Source organism: Lagopus muta, chromosome 19, assembly GCF_023343835.1.
Source record: "Lagopus muta isolate bLagMut1 chromosome 19, bLagMut1 primary, whole genome shotgun sequence".
NCBI lineage: Eukaryota > Metazoa > Chordata > Aves > Galliformes > Phasianidae > Lagopus > Lagopus muta.
In genome coordinates, this window is record NC_064451.1 from 10,301,246 (window position 1) to 10,321,630 (window position 20,385).

Below are 20,385 nucleotides of genomic sequence, written 5' to 3' on the forward strand. Positions count from 1 at the left end.
GTCAGCAAGGGAGTGGCGTAGTGCTAAACTTGGCCTTGAGAACTTCATAGAAATACTGTAAAACATTTGGTCATGTAAATTAATTTTGAGTCAGTGATTAGAAGCTCTAGTTAAGCAAAATAGTTGAGAATGTGGCAATCTTAAACAGACGAACTTTGGGAAATCAGACAAACAAATTACTTTGTGAAATGTGTGTAGCTGAATTGCTGAATTCATTTGACACAAGATCTATTGAATCCAAAAACAGAACAGCAAAAAGTGCATAGAGAGGAATAGAAATTCAACTGACAGATTCAGAGAAGAAATGCCACCCAGACTTAAACACACAAATATTTATACAAGATCTATATCAGGAAGTTTCTAAACCACAGCTTTCTGGTGAAAGGAAGCTGAGTCTCACAAACAGCTATTGTATTTGCCTTTTCCTACATCTCTTTTTGTAGCATTCTCTTCTTTCTGCTGCTGGGTAACATCAGAATGATGAAATAATCACTATTACAATATTATTTTTTTTAATAATGTGTTTTCCTGGTTCATGGAAAGAGCAAAAGGAAATGGTTGGGTTCTAGGGGGGAAAATGATAAAATTTGGTAGTACTCTGTGATTGTGCTCTGGTGGAAAACTGTGCTGGGAAGTTTCGATCAACTTTGGAATTTTTTCCTGCTTCAGTGGGTGCAGGAATGATTTGCATCAGACAGAGGCTTTTTTGGACATAAATTCCTAAACATGATTCCACTCTAACTTCTGGTAACATTTTCTTTCATACAATGGTATCTTGAAAGTTGTTTGATTTCTGATAAGCTTATTTTTCTGTTTTGCTATGTTAGGCTCTGTTGCTACCATAACAAATGTGGAACGTTTAACTCCAGTGATCTATTAGGTTGAGGTTATTCAGGAGCAGTGTGAACTCATATCCTTTTTTTTAGTTTTGGAATTGCTAAGCATGATGTAATAATAATATTCCTTTTATTAAATACAGAAAATAAGTTCATTGAGGTTCTTTTAGTATTCCAGGTGAGACTTCTCAGAAAGTCAGTATTAGATATTTACAGGCACTTTTCAGTGGCCTTTGGAGTAGCAGCCCTGCTTCAGATTTTTTTTTTCCTATGAAGTTGTCAATATATTAAAGAAGAGTAAGACTTTATGTAGGTCAGAAACAATTTGTGTTTGCATGATATTCACTGTGTCATTAGACTGCTCAGTTGAGGATGCAATGCATGAAAGAGTGAATGTCTTTCAGGAACGTTCAGTTTTCTCTAATGCACTTTAAATCAGCTGTCAAACTGAAAAGACAATCCACCAAAAGTTTATTACTTTCATTTCCTTTAAAGCCTATAAGCATTTGTAACTGTGCTGAAATGTCGTGTCTCTTTAAGAGCACTAATATTTCCAGCCGCCCCTGCCAGGCATTAACAGAAAATGCTTATGATATTGAGTCACTGTTATTTTCTTTGAATTCCTAAAAGGATAGATGTTGTCTATTTGTTTAATGTCTCTGCAAAAAAAGAACTGAATACAAATAAATGCTTCCATGACAGATCTGAGCAGCCATTGTAGTGGGAAAGTTAATGAAGTTTGAAAAGGTCAGTCTCAATCTAACACCAAGGGAAGTAGCAACACAACAATTAAAACCGTTGGCGGTTTTGTTAGGCATGTATCTTCTTCCACAGAAAGGCTATTCCTTTTTCTTCCAAAGCAGCATTACACAATTTTAAACATAAAAAATGAATTTCACTTTAATGGTTTAACTTAGCAGTTGCTCTGTCTGAATAAAACGGTTCAGAATTGAGCTTTTGGGGGGGTAAAAAAAAAAAAAATGAATAAAATAAAAACCAAAAGAAACAAATGACAACTGTTCTTTTGATTAGGAAATCAAGCTTAGCAGAAGAAAATTTCACCCAAAATTATTCAGGGAATTACACTCAATTCACAAACAGCCTTAGAAGAGTAAAACTGCAATTTTAAAAATAATTAATTATTTAGTGAAAAAATAATATTTCCATTCAAGTTTATTCTTTGTTATTTAATACTTAATGTTTTAAAAGAATTGAAGAATTACATTGAGCAACTTAAGGCACACATACTTCTGTTGTGCTTTGGGTTTGCTCTTGATCCTGTTCTTATGACTTAGAGAACACAAAAGAGACATGACTGAGAAAAAACTGTAAGCATTATAAAATCACATTTATGGATAGAGCAAAATAAGGAAGAAGCCATTGACACATTCTTGGACTAGAGCAAAGACTAATTGTTCATAAATTCATTCAAGAGCTAAAAAGCTTTCAACTTCCAATTCATCAACTTTTTCTGGAAAAAGTCCAGTGGAAAAAAAGTCATTTTTTTATACTTTCAGTGAATCTGTTAGTAGAGTTTGATTCAGAAAGAGGCATAAAGTCCCCCTAGCTATAATCAGAGTTGTCATGTAAGTAAAGACAAATATTGAAGACCAGATAGATGCATCTCTTTCAGCAAGGTATATTATATCACAGAATCACTGATGGCTTGAGGTGGGAATGGATCTCTGGAGGCCATCTAGTCCAACCCCTGCTCAGGCAGCAAAACCTGGAGCAGGGTGCCGAGAGCCATGTCCACATCGCTTTTGAAGATCGCAGGAAGAAGACTCCACACTTAGCAACCTGTGCCAGTGCTCCATTACCCATGTAGCACAGAAGTGCATCCTCATGTTTAGATGAAACCTCTTGTATACCAGTGTGTGCCCAATGCTTCTTGTCCTGTTAGCAGGCACCTCTGAAATGAGCTGTCCTTAGTGCACTCTCCCTTCAGGTATTTCTTCAGGCATTGGTAAGATACCCCAGAGCCTTGTCTTTGCTAGGCTAAGCTCTCCCAGTTCTCTCAGCCTCTCCTTATAGGACAGATACTCTAGTTCCTTTATCAGTTTTATGGCCCTTTGACTCTATCCATTATGTCCACATCTGTGGTACTGGAGAGCCCAGAATTGGGCACAGTGTTTCAAGTGCTGTCTCACCAGTGCTGACATGGAGAGAAAGGATCGCCCCTCTTAACTTTCTGGCAGTATTTTTGCTCGATGCAGCCAAAAATCTGTAGCCGTCTTAGCCCACGTTCAACCAATAAGACCCGCAGGTCTTATTTTGTCAAGCTGCTTTCCCCTAGCAAGCCCTGGTGCCTAGTGTTATTTCTCCATAGGTAGAGGAACGCTGTTCCTTGTTGTACTGCGTGAAAAGTTTGTCAGCCCATTTCTCTGGCCTGTCAGTGTCACTCTGGGTGGCAGCATGACCCTCTTGTGTACTTGCCATCTCCTCAGTTCTGTATCATCAACAAGCTTTCTGAGGGTCACTATTGCCCATATAATTAATGGCAACGTTAAATAAGATTGGGTTCAGTACTCAGACATTGGCTACGTCACTCATTACTGCTCTCCAGCGAGGTTGCACAGTTGTGAGCATATGTGAGCATTGCTTGATGAGCAGTGATCTCAAAATGTGGTAATGAATTTAAAATAATAAGCACAGATATTTTAGGAAGAACATTATTTGCTAGAATATCCATCACAATTGCTATTCTCTAGGCAGATTTATGTCAGAATGCATATAGGTGCAAATACCCAGGCCAGTGCCATAGCCATATCAGTAAGTTACCACAGGAAGGGAAAGACATGCACAGAAAAAAGGATCTCTAGAGGTTAACTGTTCAACCTCCTGCTCAAAACAGGGCTTACTTAAAAATTAAGTTAGGGTACTCAGGAACTTGTCCATCTGAGTTTTGAAAATATCCAGAAATGGAAGTTCACCAGCTTTCTGGGAGATGTTACAGTGCTTGACCCCTCTAACAGCAATTGATTTTTCTTAACCGCTATGCTAAGTGGGTTTTCCATTGCTACAAGTTATGTCAGTTGCTTAGTGCATCTCTGAGAAGAATCTGGCTCTGATCTGTACAACTCCCACACAGTCTTTTCTTTGTTAGAGAAATGACCACAGTTATGTTCTGCACTTCTAGCCCCTTCTATCCAGGCTAAACAAGCCCAGTTCCTTAGGCCTTCCTTCATGTGTCATCTGTTTCTGCTTGTCAGGACATCCCAGTAGTCTTAGATTGGCCTTTGTCCAATTTGATGTCTGTGTTGTACTGCAGTATTCCAGATGTGGCCTCACCAGTGCCAAGCAGATACAAAAAGCTTATATATAAAACATTTGTAAAACTGTATTGTATTCTCTTTGGTTGCCACTTCTGTGCAAACAGAAGCAGCATTTTATAACAAGGCACTCTCCGAAGCCTGCAAACTGCATGTTTGTTTTATAATCTATGTTATATATATAAAGTGATTTGTAATATGGCTTTCTTAAAATCTACGGATAACTAGAGCATGACTTATGTGTGCCATATCAGGAATATCTAAGTAGTCGATGTATTCAAGTCTTTAAGTCATCTTAAAGAGATGTTACAGCTTCTGAGAAGATGGTATGATCAAAAGCTTCTCTCTTTTTCTTAGATTTATTTTTCCATTTATAGAGGGAGCCAGAAGAAACTGGATAACACAGACGCTCTTGGCAGATGAGGGAATTAAAAGTTGTACCAGTCCTGGAATTTAGTTTTTAATTTTATTGAATGAATGCTTGATGTTAAAGTTGCTCAGCCTTTCAAAGGACTAAGAATGATGTAGTTGCTTTTTTTATCCAGTTGTTGAAACTATTGCTTTTGAGTGGAACTGTTTTTAGTACTTGTGCACATGCTGTAGTAGCAAGTGTGGATTCTATTACTTTTGTTATCCAGTTCTTAAAAATGTAGTATTTGGAAATACTGTGAGTACCAGTTGAGTCAGATCTCTCAGTACTTTCTGGAAACATTGCATTTTTAAAATATAAACTGGTTTTATTTTGTGTTCTGATAGAGGTAGCAATGGCAACAAATATTCATGCTTTTTGTTTCTCCTAAGTGTACGTACTACCACTTGTACCTTGTAACGTTAGCTTGTTTTTCATGACGTAAAATAGTTTTCAGAATATTCACTGAAGTTATTTGTTTGTGAAGTGATTTATTTGTGATTTTGTGTTTATTTAATGGAGGTAGGGTTCTACATCAGAGCAATACTTTGTATGGGTGATATGTTGACACTGGTTTTTAACCTATGAAGTGCATTTGCCAAATGATCCCTAAGTTCTATTCTGATAAATTATTTCTCCACTGTAAACTTACTGAACTTGTGAAACAAGTTTCCAGTGAAACTTTCAATTTGGATGTCATCATTTTTGAGGAATGCTGGGCCTGTAATATATTATCTGTTCCAGAGTAAATATTCCGAAGCAGTTTTTCTATGCTTTCCAGGTATAAAAAAGCCCAGGGTGGAAACGTGGCCCTCCTGCAATGCTTTCTGGTTTCTGAAACCAAAAAAGAGAGAATTTGATGTTTTGCATAGTAAGCATATGCATGAGAAGTTAGTTTGATTCAGTCAAGAAATGTCATATGATCAAGAAAACAGTCCAATAGAGAACATCTTTGTTTTTTATTATATATTTCTCTTTCAAGTAAAAAATAATAATAAATTGGCAGACTTACAGCCATGCACTGTGCTTTTTTGCTTGGAATATGTAACACTGTTTCAGATACAATGATGGTGTTGATTACTTCAGAGTTCTTACTAACATGTTCTTGTTTATTCGCTAGACCAGCCTTATAGCATATTTAATGTGTATCTTACCAACGTGAAATCTTAGTTAAGCCAAAATAAGATGTTCTCTTTAGTTATGTATTCTCTCGATGTCAGATTTTCTTACTTCTCATGATTAAAGCAACTGCTACAAGCAGTCTCTTTTTTCAGTTAAAATCATTGACAATTGTCTGAATAGACACATAACCTTGTAACAACAAATTAGTCAGTGTAATTTCTGTACTCTACCCTCTTCTATAATAACAGAGATGGAGGCTAGGCTAGCATATTTATCGAAGAATGTTAGAGAAACTGTGGCTGGAAGGCCCCTGGAGTTCATCTGGTCCACCTTTCTGCTGGTAGCAGGGGCCATGGATTAGATTATCCAGGGCCTTATCAAGCAGAATCTTGAATATTTTCAGCAAGGAAAATTGTCCTCTTTCTCTGAGTGTCCTGGTTTTATCAGTATTGCATATCACAGAATCACAGAATTGTAGGGGTTGGAAGGGACCTCTAGAGATCGAGTCCAACCCCCCTGCCAAAGCAGGTTCCCTACAGCATCATAACAACATGCAACAGGCTGCTGGGTGCAGAGGTGCTGCACTGCGGAGCTGCATTTCCTGCTTCTCTCTCTAGCAGTACTATGTGAGCTCTGACTCTCCAAGAGGGAGATGAATTGGGATGTACTACATTTCCCAGGAGCCTCCACATGACTTCTGATACTGGGGGATGAGTCAAGAGCTCTCTCGTCTTTTCTGGGAGATGAGTAGTGAAGGGTCTGCCAGTAAAGATTCAGACCAACTTTTCAGTTTTATTTTTGGTTCATTTTATTATTCTTAATTATTCTGTATTGTCTGACATTCCTTTTAATAAATTAGTTTCTCCTATCTCAGTCTAGTTTTTCCCCTCTTCCTAATTCCCCCGCCTTTTTCTCCTGGGGAGAGGGAGGAGTGTCACATGATTAACTCTTCAAACCGCAACACTGGGGAACTGATTCTAATATTTGTTCTCACAGTGAAGAATTAATATGCAGACAGAATTTCACAGTATTATCTATGTTCAAAATGACCTTCAAGTCCTTCAACCTGACCTACTGAGTCCTGTTATCAAACTATATCACACAGGCAGATTCTGCTGCTAACCTGAATTTCTCCCATCAGCTCATATTCTGTTGCTGTGTATCCGAATAGAGTATTTCCATGTGTCTTATAACCTCCTTTTGAATTTAGAAGGCTGGTTAATATTTGCCTCTGCACCTTCACTTCTCTAGGCTGAACAAACCCAGTTCCTTTAACCTTTCTTCCTTGAACAAGTTTTCTAACCTTGTAGCCATTTTGATGGTCATCTATTGGGACCACCTCTGATTTTTTTTCAAGTCTGACTTGAAATATTATCATGAATATATTTCTTTTCTTGTAACAAAAAAGAATAAGGTACTTACTTGAGAAATTACCTCGATTTAGTTCAATCCTTGTTTTAGCGTTTGTAGTATTACTGTGAATTTTGCAAGTAGATATTTTTCCTTTTCCTTTTGTTTACATAATTTTTTTTCTGAAACAGGACATGGTATTGTTTTCTACTGAGAATATCTTCAAGATATGTCCATGAGTTGTACTTAACTGCAACAGTATATGTTGCAGTTCCTCTTGTCTTATTTATGTTTATTCCTTCAAAGGTATTTGTCAAAATGGAAGAGATTTAAGACTCCCCATTCTTCTGCTAATTATTAGAGTTTCAGAAAATCTTTATCAGTACATTGCCTAAAATATTAAAATATCTTCTGAATTTTCTCCACAACCCAGGGTGTAGTTTGATCTGTTCCAAACACTGGCTTGCTGTGTTAATATACCAAGAATGGAAGGTATTTGTATACTTATGGTGTGTAGTATGTTGGAAAAATCACAATGAGAATAAATTTAATCTGCATATATTTAATACTTTGTTGTTGTTGTTGATTTCTAGCATAGTTTATAAAAGATTATAAAATGTTCCCCATTCCAGATTGAGCATTGCATTAGAGGATAAGTAAAATTGATGATAGGGAGTTTTCAGGTGTTCTAGGTATGCTTGTTCAGACTTGTTCTGTACTGGTTTATCCAGGAGAATGTCACTAACACTTACAAACTTTTTGTTAATCTTACTTGCATAACTTCTCAGTGACCCACAAATTGTAAGAGATATTTACAGCTCATTTTGAGTCTGCATCTCTCTTGTCTTATTGTTTGTTTTGTTTCTGTATGTCACTTAAACCATTATCTGTACTGAGCGTGAAATTTTTTTTAGATATTCTAGTACTCTGTTAACTTTAGTTAAATATTACTGTGAATTCTATTTAGCATCAATGATATTAAAAACAAAACACAACAAAACAACAACTATGGTTTTCCTTGTTTAATTCTACTTGCTAGTTATCCTGAAGCTTGAGCAGAAAAGGGGTATATTAATAAGTTGAAGTTTTGAGATGCTTCTTTTAAGGTGCTTCTCTAATTGAGTATTAGGTCACAATAACAGGGATACTCTACAAAGAGGAAAAAAAATCAAACATTCTGAGGTTAATTAAAAAAAAAAGCTACGGTTACAATGTGCAGGTAAAACGAGAAGGTTGAGTAAGAATGCAAACATAGTGGCAAACGTACGTGGAGTCAAAAGTGGAATGTGTCATAGGTGAGTCAAGTGTGCAGTGCTGCTTCATGTGGATCTGAACCCCATTTGGGTTGTAGAGATTTGTCAACAAGAGATCGAAGAAGGAAAACCAGTTGGGCAGGGGTCAGTACTTGAATTAAAAGCATGTGATACACTGTAAGAAGTACCAAAAGTCAGTATTTCTTGGGAATGTTTCAGAATTTGGAACTGTTAGAGGTAAAAATAACATAAATATTTTCTCTGATAAAGCTTTTTGTCCTTTTGACAACCTTGTAGTATGCATTGGTATATGTGAGTGTTCTGGCTAACTGGCATCAGATAGAAATAAATGAAACTGGTCTTAATCCTGCCCTTACTTTCCTCTAAGCGACTGCATTCATTTGGCCACTAGGCTGGCAGTATCTATTACAAAGTGCATGTTGTTGCCTTGGAAAAGATGCATGTTCAATTTCTTAGAGTATTCCAAGTCCTAACAAGACTAACCAGTATATAACTTTGGTTATATAGAAAAATATTCCAGCCCATAGTCAATGGAAAATGTCCAAATTTTGTGAAACCAATGATACCACAAAACTGTAGTCTTTTCTCTGACTATGAGCTAATCTGCTAAGAATGGCGTCTTTGGTTTTACAGACTGCTGACTATAGTGACTTTGACTTTCAACTAGTTACTCAATTGATAAGTAGCTTTCTCTCTGTCCCCTGCTTTACTTAGTATGGTAGAACTTCAATACTATATGTGGGAAAAGGCTTTTCAAAAAAACTTAATTTGTTGTTCTCTAGTAGATGGAATGCTCAAAATGCATGATCTGGCTGTACTGACTCCTACATTTGAAGTTCAGTTTTTTGTTTTGTGTTATATTTCAATTTCCCTGTCTTTAAACTGTTGGTAATATTACTGATTTGATTGAGCTCTAGAGTAAAAATTTAAGAGCTAGGTATTATAGTTCTTTTTTTGTCATTTAAAAATAATATCTCTTCTTTACATGCTGTAATTTCCACTGATGAATTTAACCATAGATTATTCAGCCATGCTTTTCCTGTGTTGTTATTTCCATGATGCCATAAACTAATGAATACGGTATTCTCCACATGCAATAACCAGCTGCAAAATTGATTTTAATGACAATGGAAAAATGTCAATATCACTGGAAAATGTTTTGCCTGCGGAAGCAGCTGCCCATGAGCTCACCCTCTGGAAAATATCCCGATGGTTTCACATCTTTGAAAGCCTTTTCTGTGCACAGTAGCACAAATGTAAGCCAACGTTTGAAAAGCTAGTGGTTTGTGTTTTCTTTGGCATAGTGCAAATCTGAGTCTTTCTTTTCAGCGGCAGGTCTTGAAGTCTTTTGCTGAGAGGAATGATTTTGTATTTTCTCTGAGCAAAATAAATTGATTCTTATCTATCCCTATCATCACATGATGTATATAGGAAGTTCACAATGAAGGCATACAGAAGTGGGACAGGCTGTAGTCAGACCACACTAGAGAGAACACACGCTCTGCCTGGTGGAGAGGTGATATATTCTCGGTTGTTTTTTTTTTTAAACAGTCCAGTTCAAGTCATTTAATAGGATATTTAATAGGATATTTAATAGGATATTCAGTTCACTGACAGACTTAGCAGAGACTGCTAGTTTTCCTGCAAAGCTGGAGAGATAGAGAGATGTGGAAATTAGGTAATGCTTCAGGAATGCTAAATGGAAAGAGCAATACTATTTGTTTCTAATGTCGTGTTAAGATGGCAGCAAGCGCCACTTGCCAGCAGCAATAACACCTTTATAGTTACCAGTAGATAGTATACTGGGGAATTAACTGTGATCTTATAGGTATAAATTATTACCCACAGTGAAAATACAAAAGTAACTATGTTGGCCTACTCACCTAATTTTCTTAAGTGAAAATTTTATTTTTCAGTTTGCAGGTGTGTAGACACAGATGAAATATGCTGCTGTAAGTTAATTAATAGGACAATACTTCAGGTGTAAAGACCAAACTCAGTCACTCCCTTTTCCACTGAGTGTCATTTAATAGTCAGATACATTTTCAATAATGGTACGGAGTTCTGTCATTCTAGAGGTAGAAGTACATAGAAATGAAAACTGACAACAAATTCAGAATGTTTTTTAGCAAGCAGTAAATCCCCCAGATTTCTTATAAGCTTAAAGTGTTAAGGTAGTCCGAGTCATATGAGTCTCCACTTTATAAACTGCAAGTGTATCTGTAAGAATTATTATCTCCTCAGGAGAGAGCAGTTTTAACATGGGAAGAAATATTTTTAGATTTTTCTGAGCCAGTGAAGGAGGGAGGCTAAACTAGACTGTAAAACTTGACCTGATTTCTAAGCATCTTTTTTTTTTTTTTTCTATTCCAGAGAGGTAAAGCCAGTTGGTTTATGTGTTGTTAATCCGACTATATTCCACTCATTTATAAGGATTAAATATATATATTTTTTTTTCTGGTGAGATTCTGAAATTAAGTGTCCGTTGGAGCACTCTTTACTGATTCACGGACAGAATAGATGAAGATGCAGTCTTCTGTAGCCCATGCTGGATGGTCTGTGTAAGATCGGGAGACAGCTTAGTTAGAACCTTATGTTTTCTCAGCAAAACATTAACAGTTCAGAATGAATTGAATTTGTTATTGCTCTTCACTGCTTCTGTGTCTGTTTCTTCATTTTTCTATGATAGTTTGTATAATTTGTTTATCTACTACTCCCTAAGCAATTGAAGGATTTCCCAGAATGCATGCACAGATAGGCTTAAATGAAGGAAGTAAGGTAGGTGCTTACAACCTGGCTGATGCTGGACGTAATCCGATGTGTGCCCCAATTAACTTTTTACTTATCAGCTTGTCAGATATCTGCAAAATCAGATAAAGAGCAAGCTAGTGAGAAAAAGTCTTGCAAGAGACCTCCATAAAGACACTGGAACAGATTGCCCAGAGAGGCTGTAGATGCCTTCTCCCTGGAAGCGTTCAAGGCCAGGCTTGATGAGGCCGAAGGCAGCCTGGTCTAGAGGGAGGTGTCCCTGCCTATAGCAGGGGGGCTGGAACTAGATGATCTTAAAGATCTCTTCCAACTCAAACCACTCTGTGATTCTGTTCCTAATTGACAGAGAAAAGTTAGTGCAGATCCAGCAGATAGTTCTTGAGATTTGTAGAATTGCACAGCAAGTCTGAGTCTGAACTATAAGACTACATATTAATGAAGTGTCAGGTGAACTCAACATATGAAGGAGATTGTGCTTGTGCAGATACTTACTATTTGTGTAAATCTGACAAAATTGCCTGAGCTGTTTTTCATAAACTGTGAAGGAGCAAACTTCAGTAAGCCACGTGGCTTTTCTTGAATTCCATTGACTCTTGTTGCTGATTTGTAACTTATTGCTGTAGATGATAGTAGTATCTAACTGAACGCTAGAGAACACATATAATTATGTTTCGATTTCAGGTAAGAATTTATAGTTTCCCAAATGGAAATCTTACTTTTTTTTTTTTTTGAATGAGTAAGTTTGAGGAGTACTTATTACCAGGAGATAACATGAAAAATAATTTGTTTTCACTGCATGAACTTAATACGCTTCCAAAGATTATTAGTAATTAATGCAAGCATACTAAAGTTGTTTCAGAGTGGAGTGTGTGTTGCTTAGAGGTGCTCCATTCAATTTATTGTAGTGGCTTTCTCTCATTTTGAAAAAATTCTGCTTGACTAGCACAATTGCATTTCCTGTTGCTTTACTAGTTGGAATTTATTGAGAGAATGTAATGTGCTGAAGCTGGAAGAGTAACTGAGCCAGCTATCTCTTTTCCTGAAACACTAAGAGTGCTTTTTTTGAAGCAGGGCAAGAAAACATGAGAGGGAAAAAAAAGTCATTAATTATATACATGCTCAAAAAAGAGTGTGAAAAATCTGATATGGAAAATGTGATATGGAAATATGGCAGATTTTTATGCTGCACAAATTATTTTCCTGTTGAGAAGAATATTGCTTTCTTTGTTACGCAAAAAAGAGGCACAAACTTCTCTATTCATCTTATACAATAGTTTAGGAATATATTAGTTTAAGTTTTTACTTTTAGCTGACCCTAAATGTCAGAACAGTCCTTTAAAGAAAAGTCAGACTGAGGTAATGTTTTTGATACTGCAGTGATAGCTGCAGTGATCACTGTATAAAGTGCATGTGGTGATTTCTGAAAAACTTTGTTGTGGAAGGGATAAGATGGTTGTCCTACTCACCCTGCAAGGCTGCAGGTTCTGTGTCTGAGACAGCCCTGTATGTGTGAGTTGCAGCGCATTTCAGTGCTGTTCTTACAGATTGCAACACAGTTGCACGGAGCTATGATTTTATCATGCATTCCAGAGGAAGTTCTTAGCTGAATTGGAAAGATGGAATGGAAACTAACTGTAAACAAACAAGAAGATACTAGTAGTGCTCTTACTTACACCAGAGAATGTTGGCAGTAGATTGTTTTCACGTGATAAGGGATCTTCTGAAAAGCGAAAAATGCCAAGTTAAGTTCTCATATTCATTGGTTACGGCTCTGCAAATTTTTCGTACTAGACATCAGTCTGCAGAAGCGCACAAAAGCAAAACCTGTTCTGTCCCTTTTCTAAAGACATACTATAGAATTATAACACAAGCGGTGAGGTTTGAACAGATGAATCCTTTTTTTAATGAACCTAGAAGATGGTGGTGGTCAATAGTTGCTGGCCATTTTGCTCATTAACAATTGTGCAACTTTTTCAGTGTGAAACACCAGATTGATTTATTTGTTTGTTTCAGGAATTTATCTCTTCGACTTAATCTACATTGATTCTGCATATCCTGCTTCAGGCAGCATTATGGAAAATGAACAAAGATCCAATCAAATGAACAATATTCTCCGAATAATAGCTGATCTGCAAGTCTCCTGTAACTATGGTTGGTAATATTTTATTTTTTACTCCTAATAAGTCTTAACTGAAGTGTCTTTAATAACGTAAGAAGTTTCTAACCTATGTAAAGGCAACACAAGAGGATAAGAATGGTAGAGTTGAACATTGGACACAGGCAAATGAGCATATATTCTAAACTGTAAGAACTGTAACAGAATTGTGTGGCATTTACTGCTGTGTATGGGCTACAAATGACGTATTTCCAAATACAGCTGACAGTACAAGCAGTAAGTGGGAAATACATCTTCATCTTTCCTTTCTAGTAGATATGTTGTTTTTGGAGTGTGCAATATGTCGATTTTGTTATCATTTTGTTGTTCATGTCATGATGAAAAGTTCACAGAATTAAATACAAATATTTCAATACAACAGCTATGAAATTATCTATTAAGCTTTTGTTATACCTCACTTAGTGAGGATGATGATGTTACTTCTGTTTGTTAACAGAATTGTGCTCTGAAATTAATTTCTGCAATTCTAGCCTGTTATGCAAAGCCTCATGTCAAGAAACATGCTGCCTTGGGGATCTTGACAATACAGAGCATACTGCTGATGATTTAGCATGGACTTTCATTGCTTAAACATGGAACAAGCTAAAAACCTTGAAGTAGCTGTACAACTAAATAAATTTGAAATGCTCCAGTTTGGGAATGTTTTTAATTTAAAAAAAAAAAAAAAAAAAAAAAAAAAAGGTTAAATCTTAGATTATGAGAAAGTTAGGTGAGATATTGTGTATGTTTAAGTACCCAGCCCTTGTTCTTTGTTGTAGATTTTGATAGAAGATATTTAAAGCTATGGATTAGGCATAATAGTGTATGATTCTGAAGAGGTAGGGTATTTACCTTTCATATTCTTATTGTGACTTCCAATTTGTCTCCGAATACTTTGATAAAAGAAATCTTATCTCACTGACCCCTTCCTTTTGGCAGTGGGGCAACTTCCTACATTGCATTAATTTTAACTGGTTTTGTTAAAATCAGAATGAAAATTAAAACGTGGCCTTGAAGAACCAATCTTATGGAATAATAGATACCTTTATGACACTTGTATTTATGAGAGTGTTAGAGTTCATTCAGATACTACAAGATGTGTTCCTGTTCATGCACCATACACTCAAAGGATTTTTCTGTCTTTCTGAATTTAGCATATTTTTATCTTGATATGCAGCATCATAATTTTTGAAGTTTTCTTACCTCATGCATATGAGAATAATAGCCATTGCTGCAGGCTTCAATTTCTCCCAAAACAATCAGTACAAAATCTAAGCAGGGCTTAAGTAAAAGGAACTCCTTTTCCACTTATGAGATAGCATATGATAAAATCCTCTAGATGCTATGATGATGGCATGCATCTGTTCTGTTTTCTTTAACAACTGAGCATCACTTCTGCTCAATCAAATCTTTAAAATCCTCGTAGAGTCAAAGTAATAATTCTGCCTTATTTATTCTATACGGAAGTTCAGATCCTCTCTTTCCGTTAAGATAATCATGAGAATCAGGAAAAAAAAAAAAAAAAAGGGAGTCATTTATTGTGGATAATATGAATATTCATCTTGTTTTAACACTTTATAGAACATCTTACAACACTACCCCATGTACAGAAGTATTTGAAGTCTGTCCGTTACATCGAGGAACTTCAGAAATTTGTGGAAGATGACAATTACAAGTGAGTACTATTCTTTCATTTAGTTTTGGAAAATTCAAAGGAAACAGCATACAGATGTTAGTTTGATTTGTGTTTGAACAAGAAGCTGTTGACGGAAGATGCTGTGGGGTTCATCTGCAGTAGTTCATGTTGTGCTATTAGAGTTGATAATACCAAGATGCCTAATTAATATTCAGAATGATTTTTGCCCTTAATGTAGCTAGTTTTCCAAAATGAAATAGCTTTTTAAAAGCAGATGAAGGTTTAGTCCTCATTCCACTACATAATGATTATATTCTGGGAATTTTGTTCAGGAACACCGAAGCCATCTCTTAAGATGTCCAGGATTTACTTTATGCTGTTGTAAGTATTACATAAAAGACATCTCCCAAATTCAAATTACTCTTTTTATTAAGCTAGTACTTCAGATATTAACCTGGAAGTTTATGACGTTTGTGAGAAAGACAACTAATGCAGTGATTAAAAGTAGACAATATAAAGGGTGTTGGTTTTAAAACCTTACAGCTAAGGTTTTAAGTAACTCAATCAAGACAGCTACAATGCTATATGATTACCTATTGATAAATAGAGTACCTCTGTTTAGTTGAGAATTAAGTGTTTGAAGTGACCGGATGTTTGGTAATATAACAGTGGTGTATGGATAAGCAGTAGCAGATATGGCAACTTTAAACCAGTTTCAGATCACCTGAGAAAGGTAGAGGTCACAATCTGGTAATAAAGAAGGAAACACTTACCCCTCCTCCACCTGAGGATCAGGGCTCACCAAATAATCCAAAGGAGATGATCTCTGAGTAGAGATGCTACTCTTTAATGTGGTTTAGGGAGGGATGGATCCAGGGCCTGCTACACAGGCTAATTGCTTCACCTGTGTTCCCAGGGCTGGGTACATCCCTTCACCAGGTTCTCATTCACTGGTTCAGGCTGTGACCTAATGGTTCCCATACAGTTGGTGTGGAAGATTGTAAAATATGTTTTAGAGAGAAGGTTATGTTTTTTGAAACTGGTCTTGTTACCAAAGTTATTAAGTACTGCAGCTGATACCTTGACTCAAAATGTGTGTGTACTTAGACCATATGGTAATAAAAATATTGGAAGGGTTCATTGAGGTAGAAGTTGACTGGAACATCACTAAGGAAGCATAATTTAGTCTGATGACTGTAACAGCAGTGACACAAAAATCCTGTAATACTGCTGTGAAAATACAAATGATCTTTACTCTCTATCAAATAGACTATTTCTAGGAAAAATTAAATTGTTAATACGGTTTCACAAGGAAGCTAGTGATACATTACATGGTGTTCTCTATGAATTTCTGGACATCTGCGCAGAATCGATTGTAACAAAAATACCATCATGTTGAGGAGAATAAAGAACAACAGATTTAAGGAAAGCCTGGAAAAACAGAACTTTAGTTAATAGAATCACAGTATATAAATACAGTAGGGCGTAAGGTATCACAAGGATGAATTAATAAAAAAAAATTGTAAATGTTGAAGTGTGGTGTCACTATCAGAGTAATGGAATTCTGGAATGGCTTCTTATGTGGAGGAAAGAGACAAATAACTAAATAAGTTTAAGTTGAAACCTGATCAGTTAATGCAGTGAATATGACCAGTTGGCATCTGTGAAGGCAGAAGAGCAGACTAATTATCCTGTCACCAGTGAGAAGAGACCAACCCCACTGTCACTGCAATCACCTTTCAGGTACTTGAACAGAGCAATAAGGTCTCCCCTTAGCCTCCTTTTCCACAGACTAAACAGCCCCGGTTCCTTCAGTCGCTCCTCATAGGCCATATTCTCCAAGCCCTTCCCCAGCCTTGTTGCCCTTCTTTGGACCTGCTACAGCACCTCAATGTCCTTTCTATACTGAGGTGCCCGAAACTGAGCACAGTATTCAAGGGGGAGCCTCACCAGTGCCGAGTACAGGGGCAGGACGACTACCGTAGTCCTGCTCACTTTTTTGAAGTTCTTGTATGTTTTTACGCAGTTCTCAGTGTCAGGCATATACCAGCATAAAGAATGACCTACTGTAGCCATTCTGCTCCTGTGCAGTCATAGCTAACATTGCTGTCTTACAAATACAACATCCTACTGAGGTAGTTCAGGTTGAAAATGTTGTTGCCATAATAGAGACCAAAAAAACTTCGTAATACTTGTGTATAGCAAGAGACAAGTTATTTTCCTTCCTGTTTGTTCTTGAACAATATTATATTTGTTGATAAGTCCAGTTGTCAAAGCTCTTCTACTTAGCTCTGGTTCAGACCATTGCAAATACAGTACTATTCCTCAGACAATTCTGTAGATTCCTGGGATAAATGTTTGCAGGACTTTGCTTTTCCTGAGAGAATAATAATAAAAGTGAAACCGTTTAGATAATGCAATTTTTTTGAAGTGGTACAAAGCTTCTCTGAGTATTATCAGGACATAAATTAAATGGAGTGAAAATGTTCCAGAATTTGTCCCCTTGCTCAGGGGGTAAACTCCAGCAAATTGCAGTAAAAGAATCTGTACTAGCATTGGGTAGTTCACTGCAAAATACATGCTTGGCTGTAGTTTTCAGTGTAGGTTTCATGGGTGTGTGCTTTTATGATCAATTAATCACAGTTACAAAGAATAAAGACATTTCTGTAGCAAAATGACTTGAAACAAAAGTAGTATGATGTTTTCAAAGTAAACATTATTGGCTTCGCGGAGTTAGAATCCTATCAGAGTACTGATGTTAGAAAGCAAATGTTCTCCCCTTTCTTTACTCTCATGATACAGTGTATGTGTAATGAATCACAGAATCACAGAATTGTAGGGGTTGGAAGGGACCTCCTGAGATCATCGAGTCCAACCCCCCTGCCAAAGCAGGTTCCCTACAGTAGGTCGCACAGGTAGGCATCCAGGCAGGTCTTGAACATCTCTAGAGAAGGAGACTCCACCACCTCCCTGGGCAGCCTGTTCCAGTGCTCCGTCACCCTCACTGTAAAGAAGTTCTTGCGCATGTTTGTGCGGAACTTCCTATGCTCCAGTTTCTGGCCATTTCCCCTTGTCCTGTCTCCACTCACCACTGAAAAGAGTCCGGCCTCGCCATTCTGCCCCCCACACCTTAGATATTTATAGGCCTGGATCAGGTCCCCTCTCAGTCTCCTTTTCTCAAGGCTGAACAGACCCAGTTCACTCAGCCTTTCCTCATAGGGGAGATGCTCCAGGCCCTTCACCATCTTCGTGGCCCTCCGCTGGACTCTTTCCAAGAGATCCCTGTCTTTTTTGTACTGGGGAGCCCAGAACTGGACGCAGTACTCCAGATGAGGTCTTACCAGGGCATAAATAAATAAAAATATAAATATATATAAATATATATAAATATAAATATATAAAAATATTTTAAAAATATATAAAAAAATAAAAAATATAAAAAATAAAAATATATAAAAATATAAAAATATATAAAAATATATATATAAATATAAAAATATAAATAAATAAATAAAAATGCATTATACAGCAGAGGCATACTGAACATTTGCACTGTGCACAGCTTTGTGTAAAGGTCAGGCAGTCCAAGATGTGTATTAACTGTAGGCTATGATCTAAATCTTCTGGACTGTATGCAAGAAACTGGTTACGTTGCTTACTTGATTTTTTTAAATGGACTTTCTGCATGGTGTATCAGAGTTAACACTGTGTATACAATGACTTTCATTAACTTTAACATCTTGGTAAAAATTGATTAATCAAGTGGTTTCTATGTGCTGATTGTTCCATAACATAATATTTGTAGACACTACAAGTCATGAGAATTCCAGTTTAAATTTGAAAATAATTGTAATATTAGTAGCAGTCTTGCTGATAATGCCGGAACATGTCTGACATAACTGACGTATCTTTCAGGTTACTAAGTACTTTTGTTTGTACGTTTTTAAGTTCAAGAAAATATTTCAATCCTATTTAGTAGTTTTCTTTCTAGGCTTGACTAGGAAAAACTGAATTGATTTCATGAGGTATTAAAAAGAAGGAAAGATTTGATACTTAGTATAAATGCTGTTGCAGTTGGTATGCGTTTCTTTGTATTGGAGGACCTTTACCTTATTCTGCTATGTTGTTTCATCTAAATAAAGTTCTAAATTAGTGTCTGCATTTGTCAAAAGTCATCACATCTGTCCTTAAAAGGATCTCCTATTCCTCTTCTGCCTGTGTATTTTGGTAAGAATTTTCTGGCTTTTGTTGAGTATTTGATTTCATATTTCCTCTCAATTGTCCCTAGAAACATTTTCTCTCTTCATAGCATTTTCTGGTCTCATGCCAGAAGAAACTGAAGGCCTTAAAAAGGCCGAGACAAAGTTTTTATAATGGAAAAGAATTTTCTACCTCCTTTTTTTTTGTGAGATCTCATTTTGAGCTAGAGACAGCATTTGTGTACTCTAAAGAGATCTGTGCTTGATTTTTGGCAGGAAGAACATAACTGTCTCACAACCAGGCTGTCCTGGAGTGAAGCTTAGATAGTTGCCCTAAAATGTATTGGCAGGATCCCAACACACGTTTCACCAAATGAGAACTTCAGTTACACTGAGAAGAATTTGGCAGCCACTTTATATAAACAAAGCTTTTCTCTACGATTTTTGTGCCAGTCCAATTGCTTGCTTTAGGTTTGTGCTTGTCAGCAAGTAAAATTACTCCAGAAAACCCCTAACAGTGATGTCATATCCTATAAATAAGAGATTTTTTTTTTTTTTTTTTTTTTGCTTAGCTCATGTACAGTTCTCCACAGAAGATAAGAAATCGACAGTATTTGCTGGTTGCATGACTGAGGGGGCAAAAATAGGAACCAAAGCATCAGGATTCCTTTCAGTTATATTCATATATGTCAGTTATATATTGATAATCATAGTTTTCTCAGGAAATCACCAAAAATCAGCAGGCTTGAAAAACACTGTGATGCAACTGCTGCAGAATCTTCTTCCTCCTGTAAGAGCATTAGAAGTTATGTGAGGAGACTGCTTGTCCTCAGGTATGCACTTTTTCCCTGAGCTAGACAGCAGTATTCAAACAAGCTTGCAGTGATTCCAGAACAATTCTTTTTGCTGAACTTTCATTATGGCAGGCCTGGTATTCTTTGTGGTTATCCTTGGTCCTTGATTGGACAAATAGGCAAGTTTTCTCCTTTCACCTCATTACTTAATCTTCCAGCCCTGTTCTTCCCTCAGACTTACTTTACTGTAATCAAGGATGTCTAGAAAAAGGAGTCATAACTAAGTCTCTGCCTTATTGACAGCCATAAAGAAATCCAGGCCCAGAATTCAAGTGCTATTCAGGACATGTTTTAATTCCAAAAGAGTTTGCATGTATAAGCATTTCAGGATTTGTCCCTTCTAGCTGAAATGCGACATTAAAGCTTCTGCCATTTCTCTCAGTTAAAGCAGTGCATTTATGGCATCAGCTTTAATATATGAATTTTTAAAGTGGCAAATTTAAGTGGCAGAGCTGGCAGCATGTGTATTGGGGCTAGACATATGTTTGTTAGTATATGTCTTTCTGAAT

At 36.6% G+C, this 20,385-nt stretch overlaps 1 protein-coding gene across 8 annotated transcripts in view; it reads left to right on the top strand.

Moving 5' to 3' along the window:
* RALGPS1 (Ral GEF with PH domain and SH3 binding motif 1) overlaps positions 1-20,385 on the top strand; it is a 199,974-nt gene that overhangs the window by 139,860 nt on the left and 39,729 nt on the right. For all 8 annotated transcript variants that reach the window (XM_048966242.1, XM_048966243.1, XM_048966244.1 and 5 more), the window contains 2 exons: positions 13,046-13,183; positions 14,769-14,862. In XM_048966242.1, coding sequence (XP_048822199.1) covers positions 13,046-13,183; positions 14,769-14,862 — 232 coding nt within the window. The remainder of the gene's footprint in view (positions 1-13,045; positions 13,184-14,768; positions 14,863-20,385) is intronic.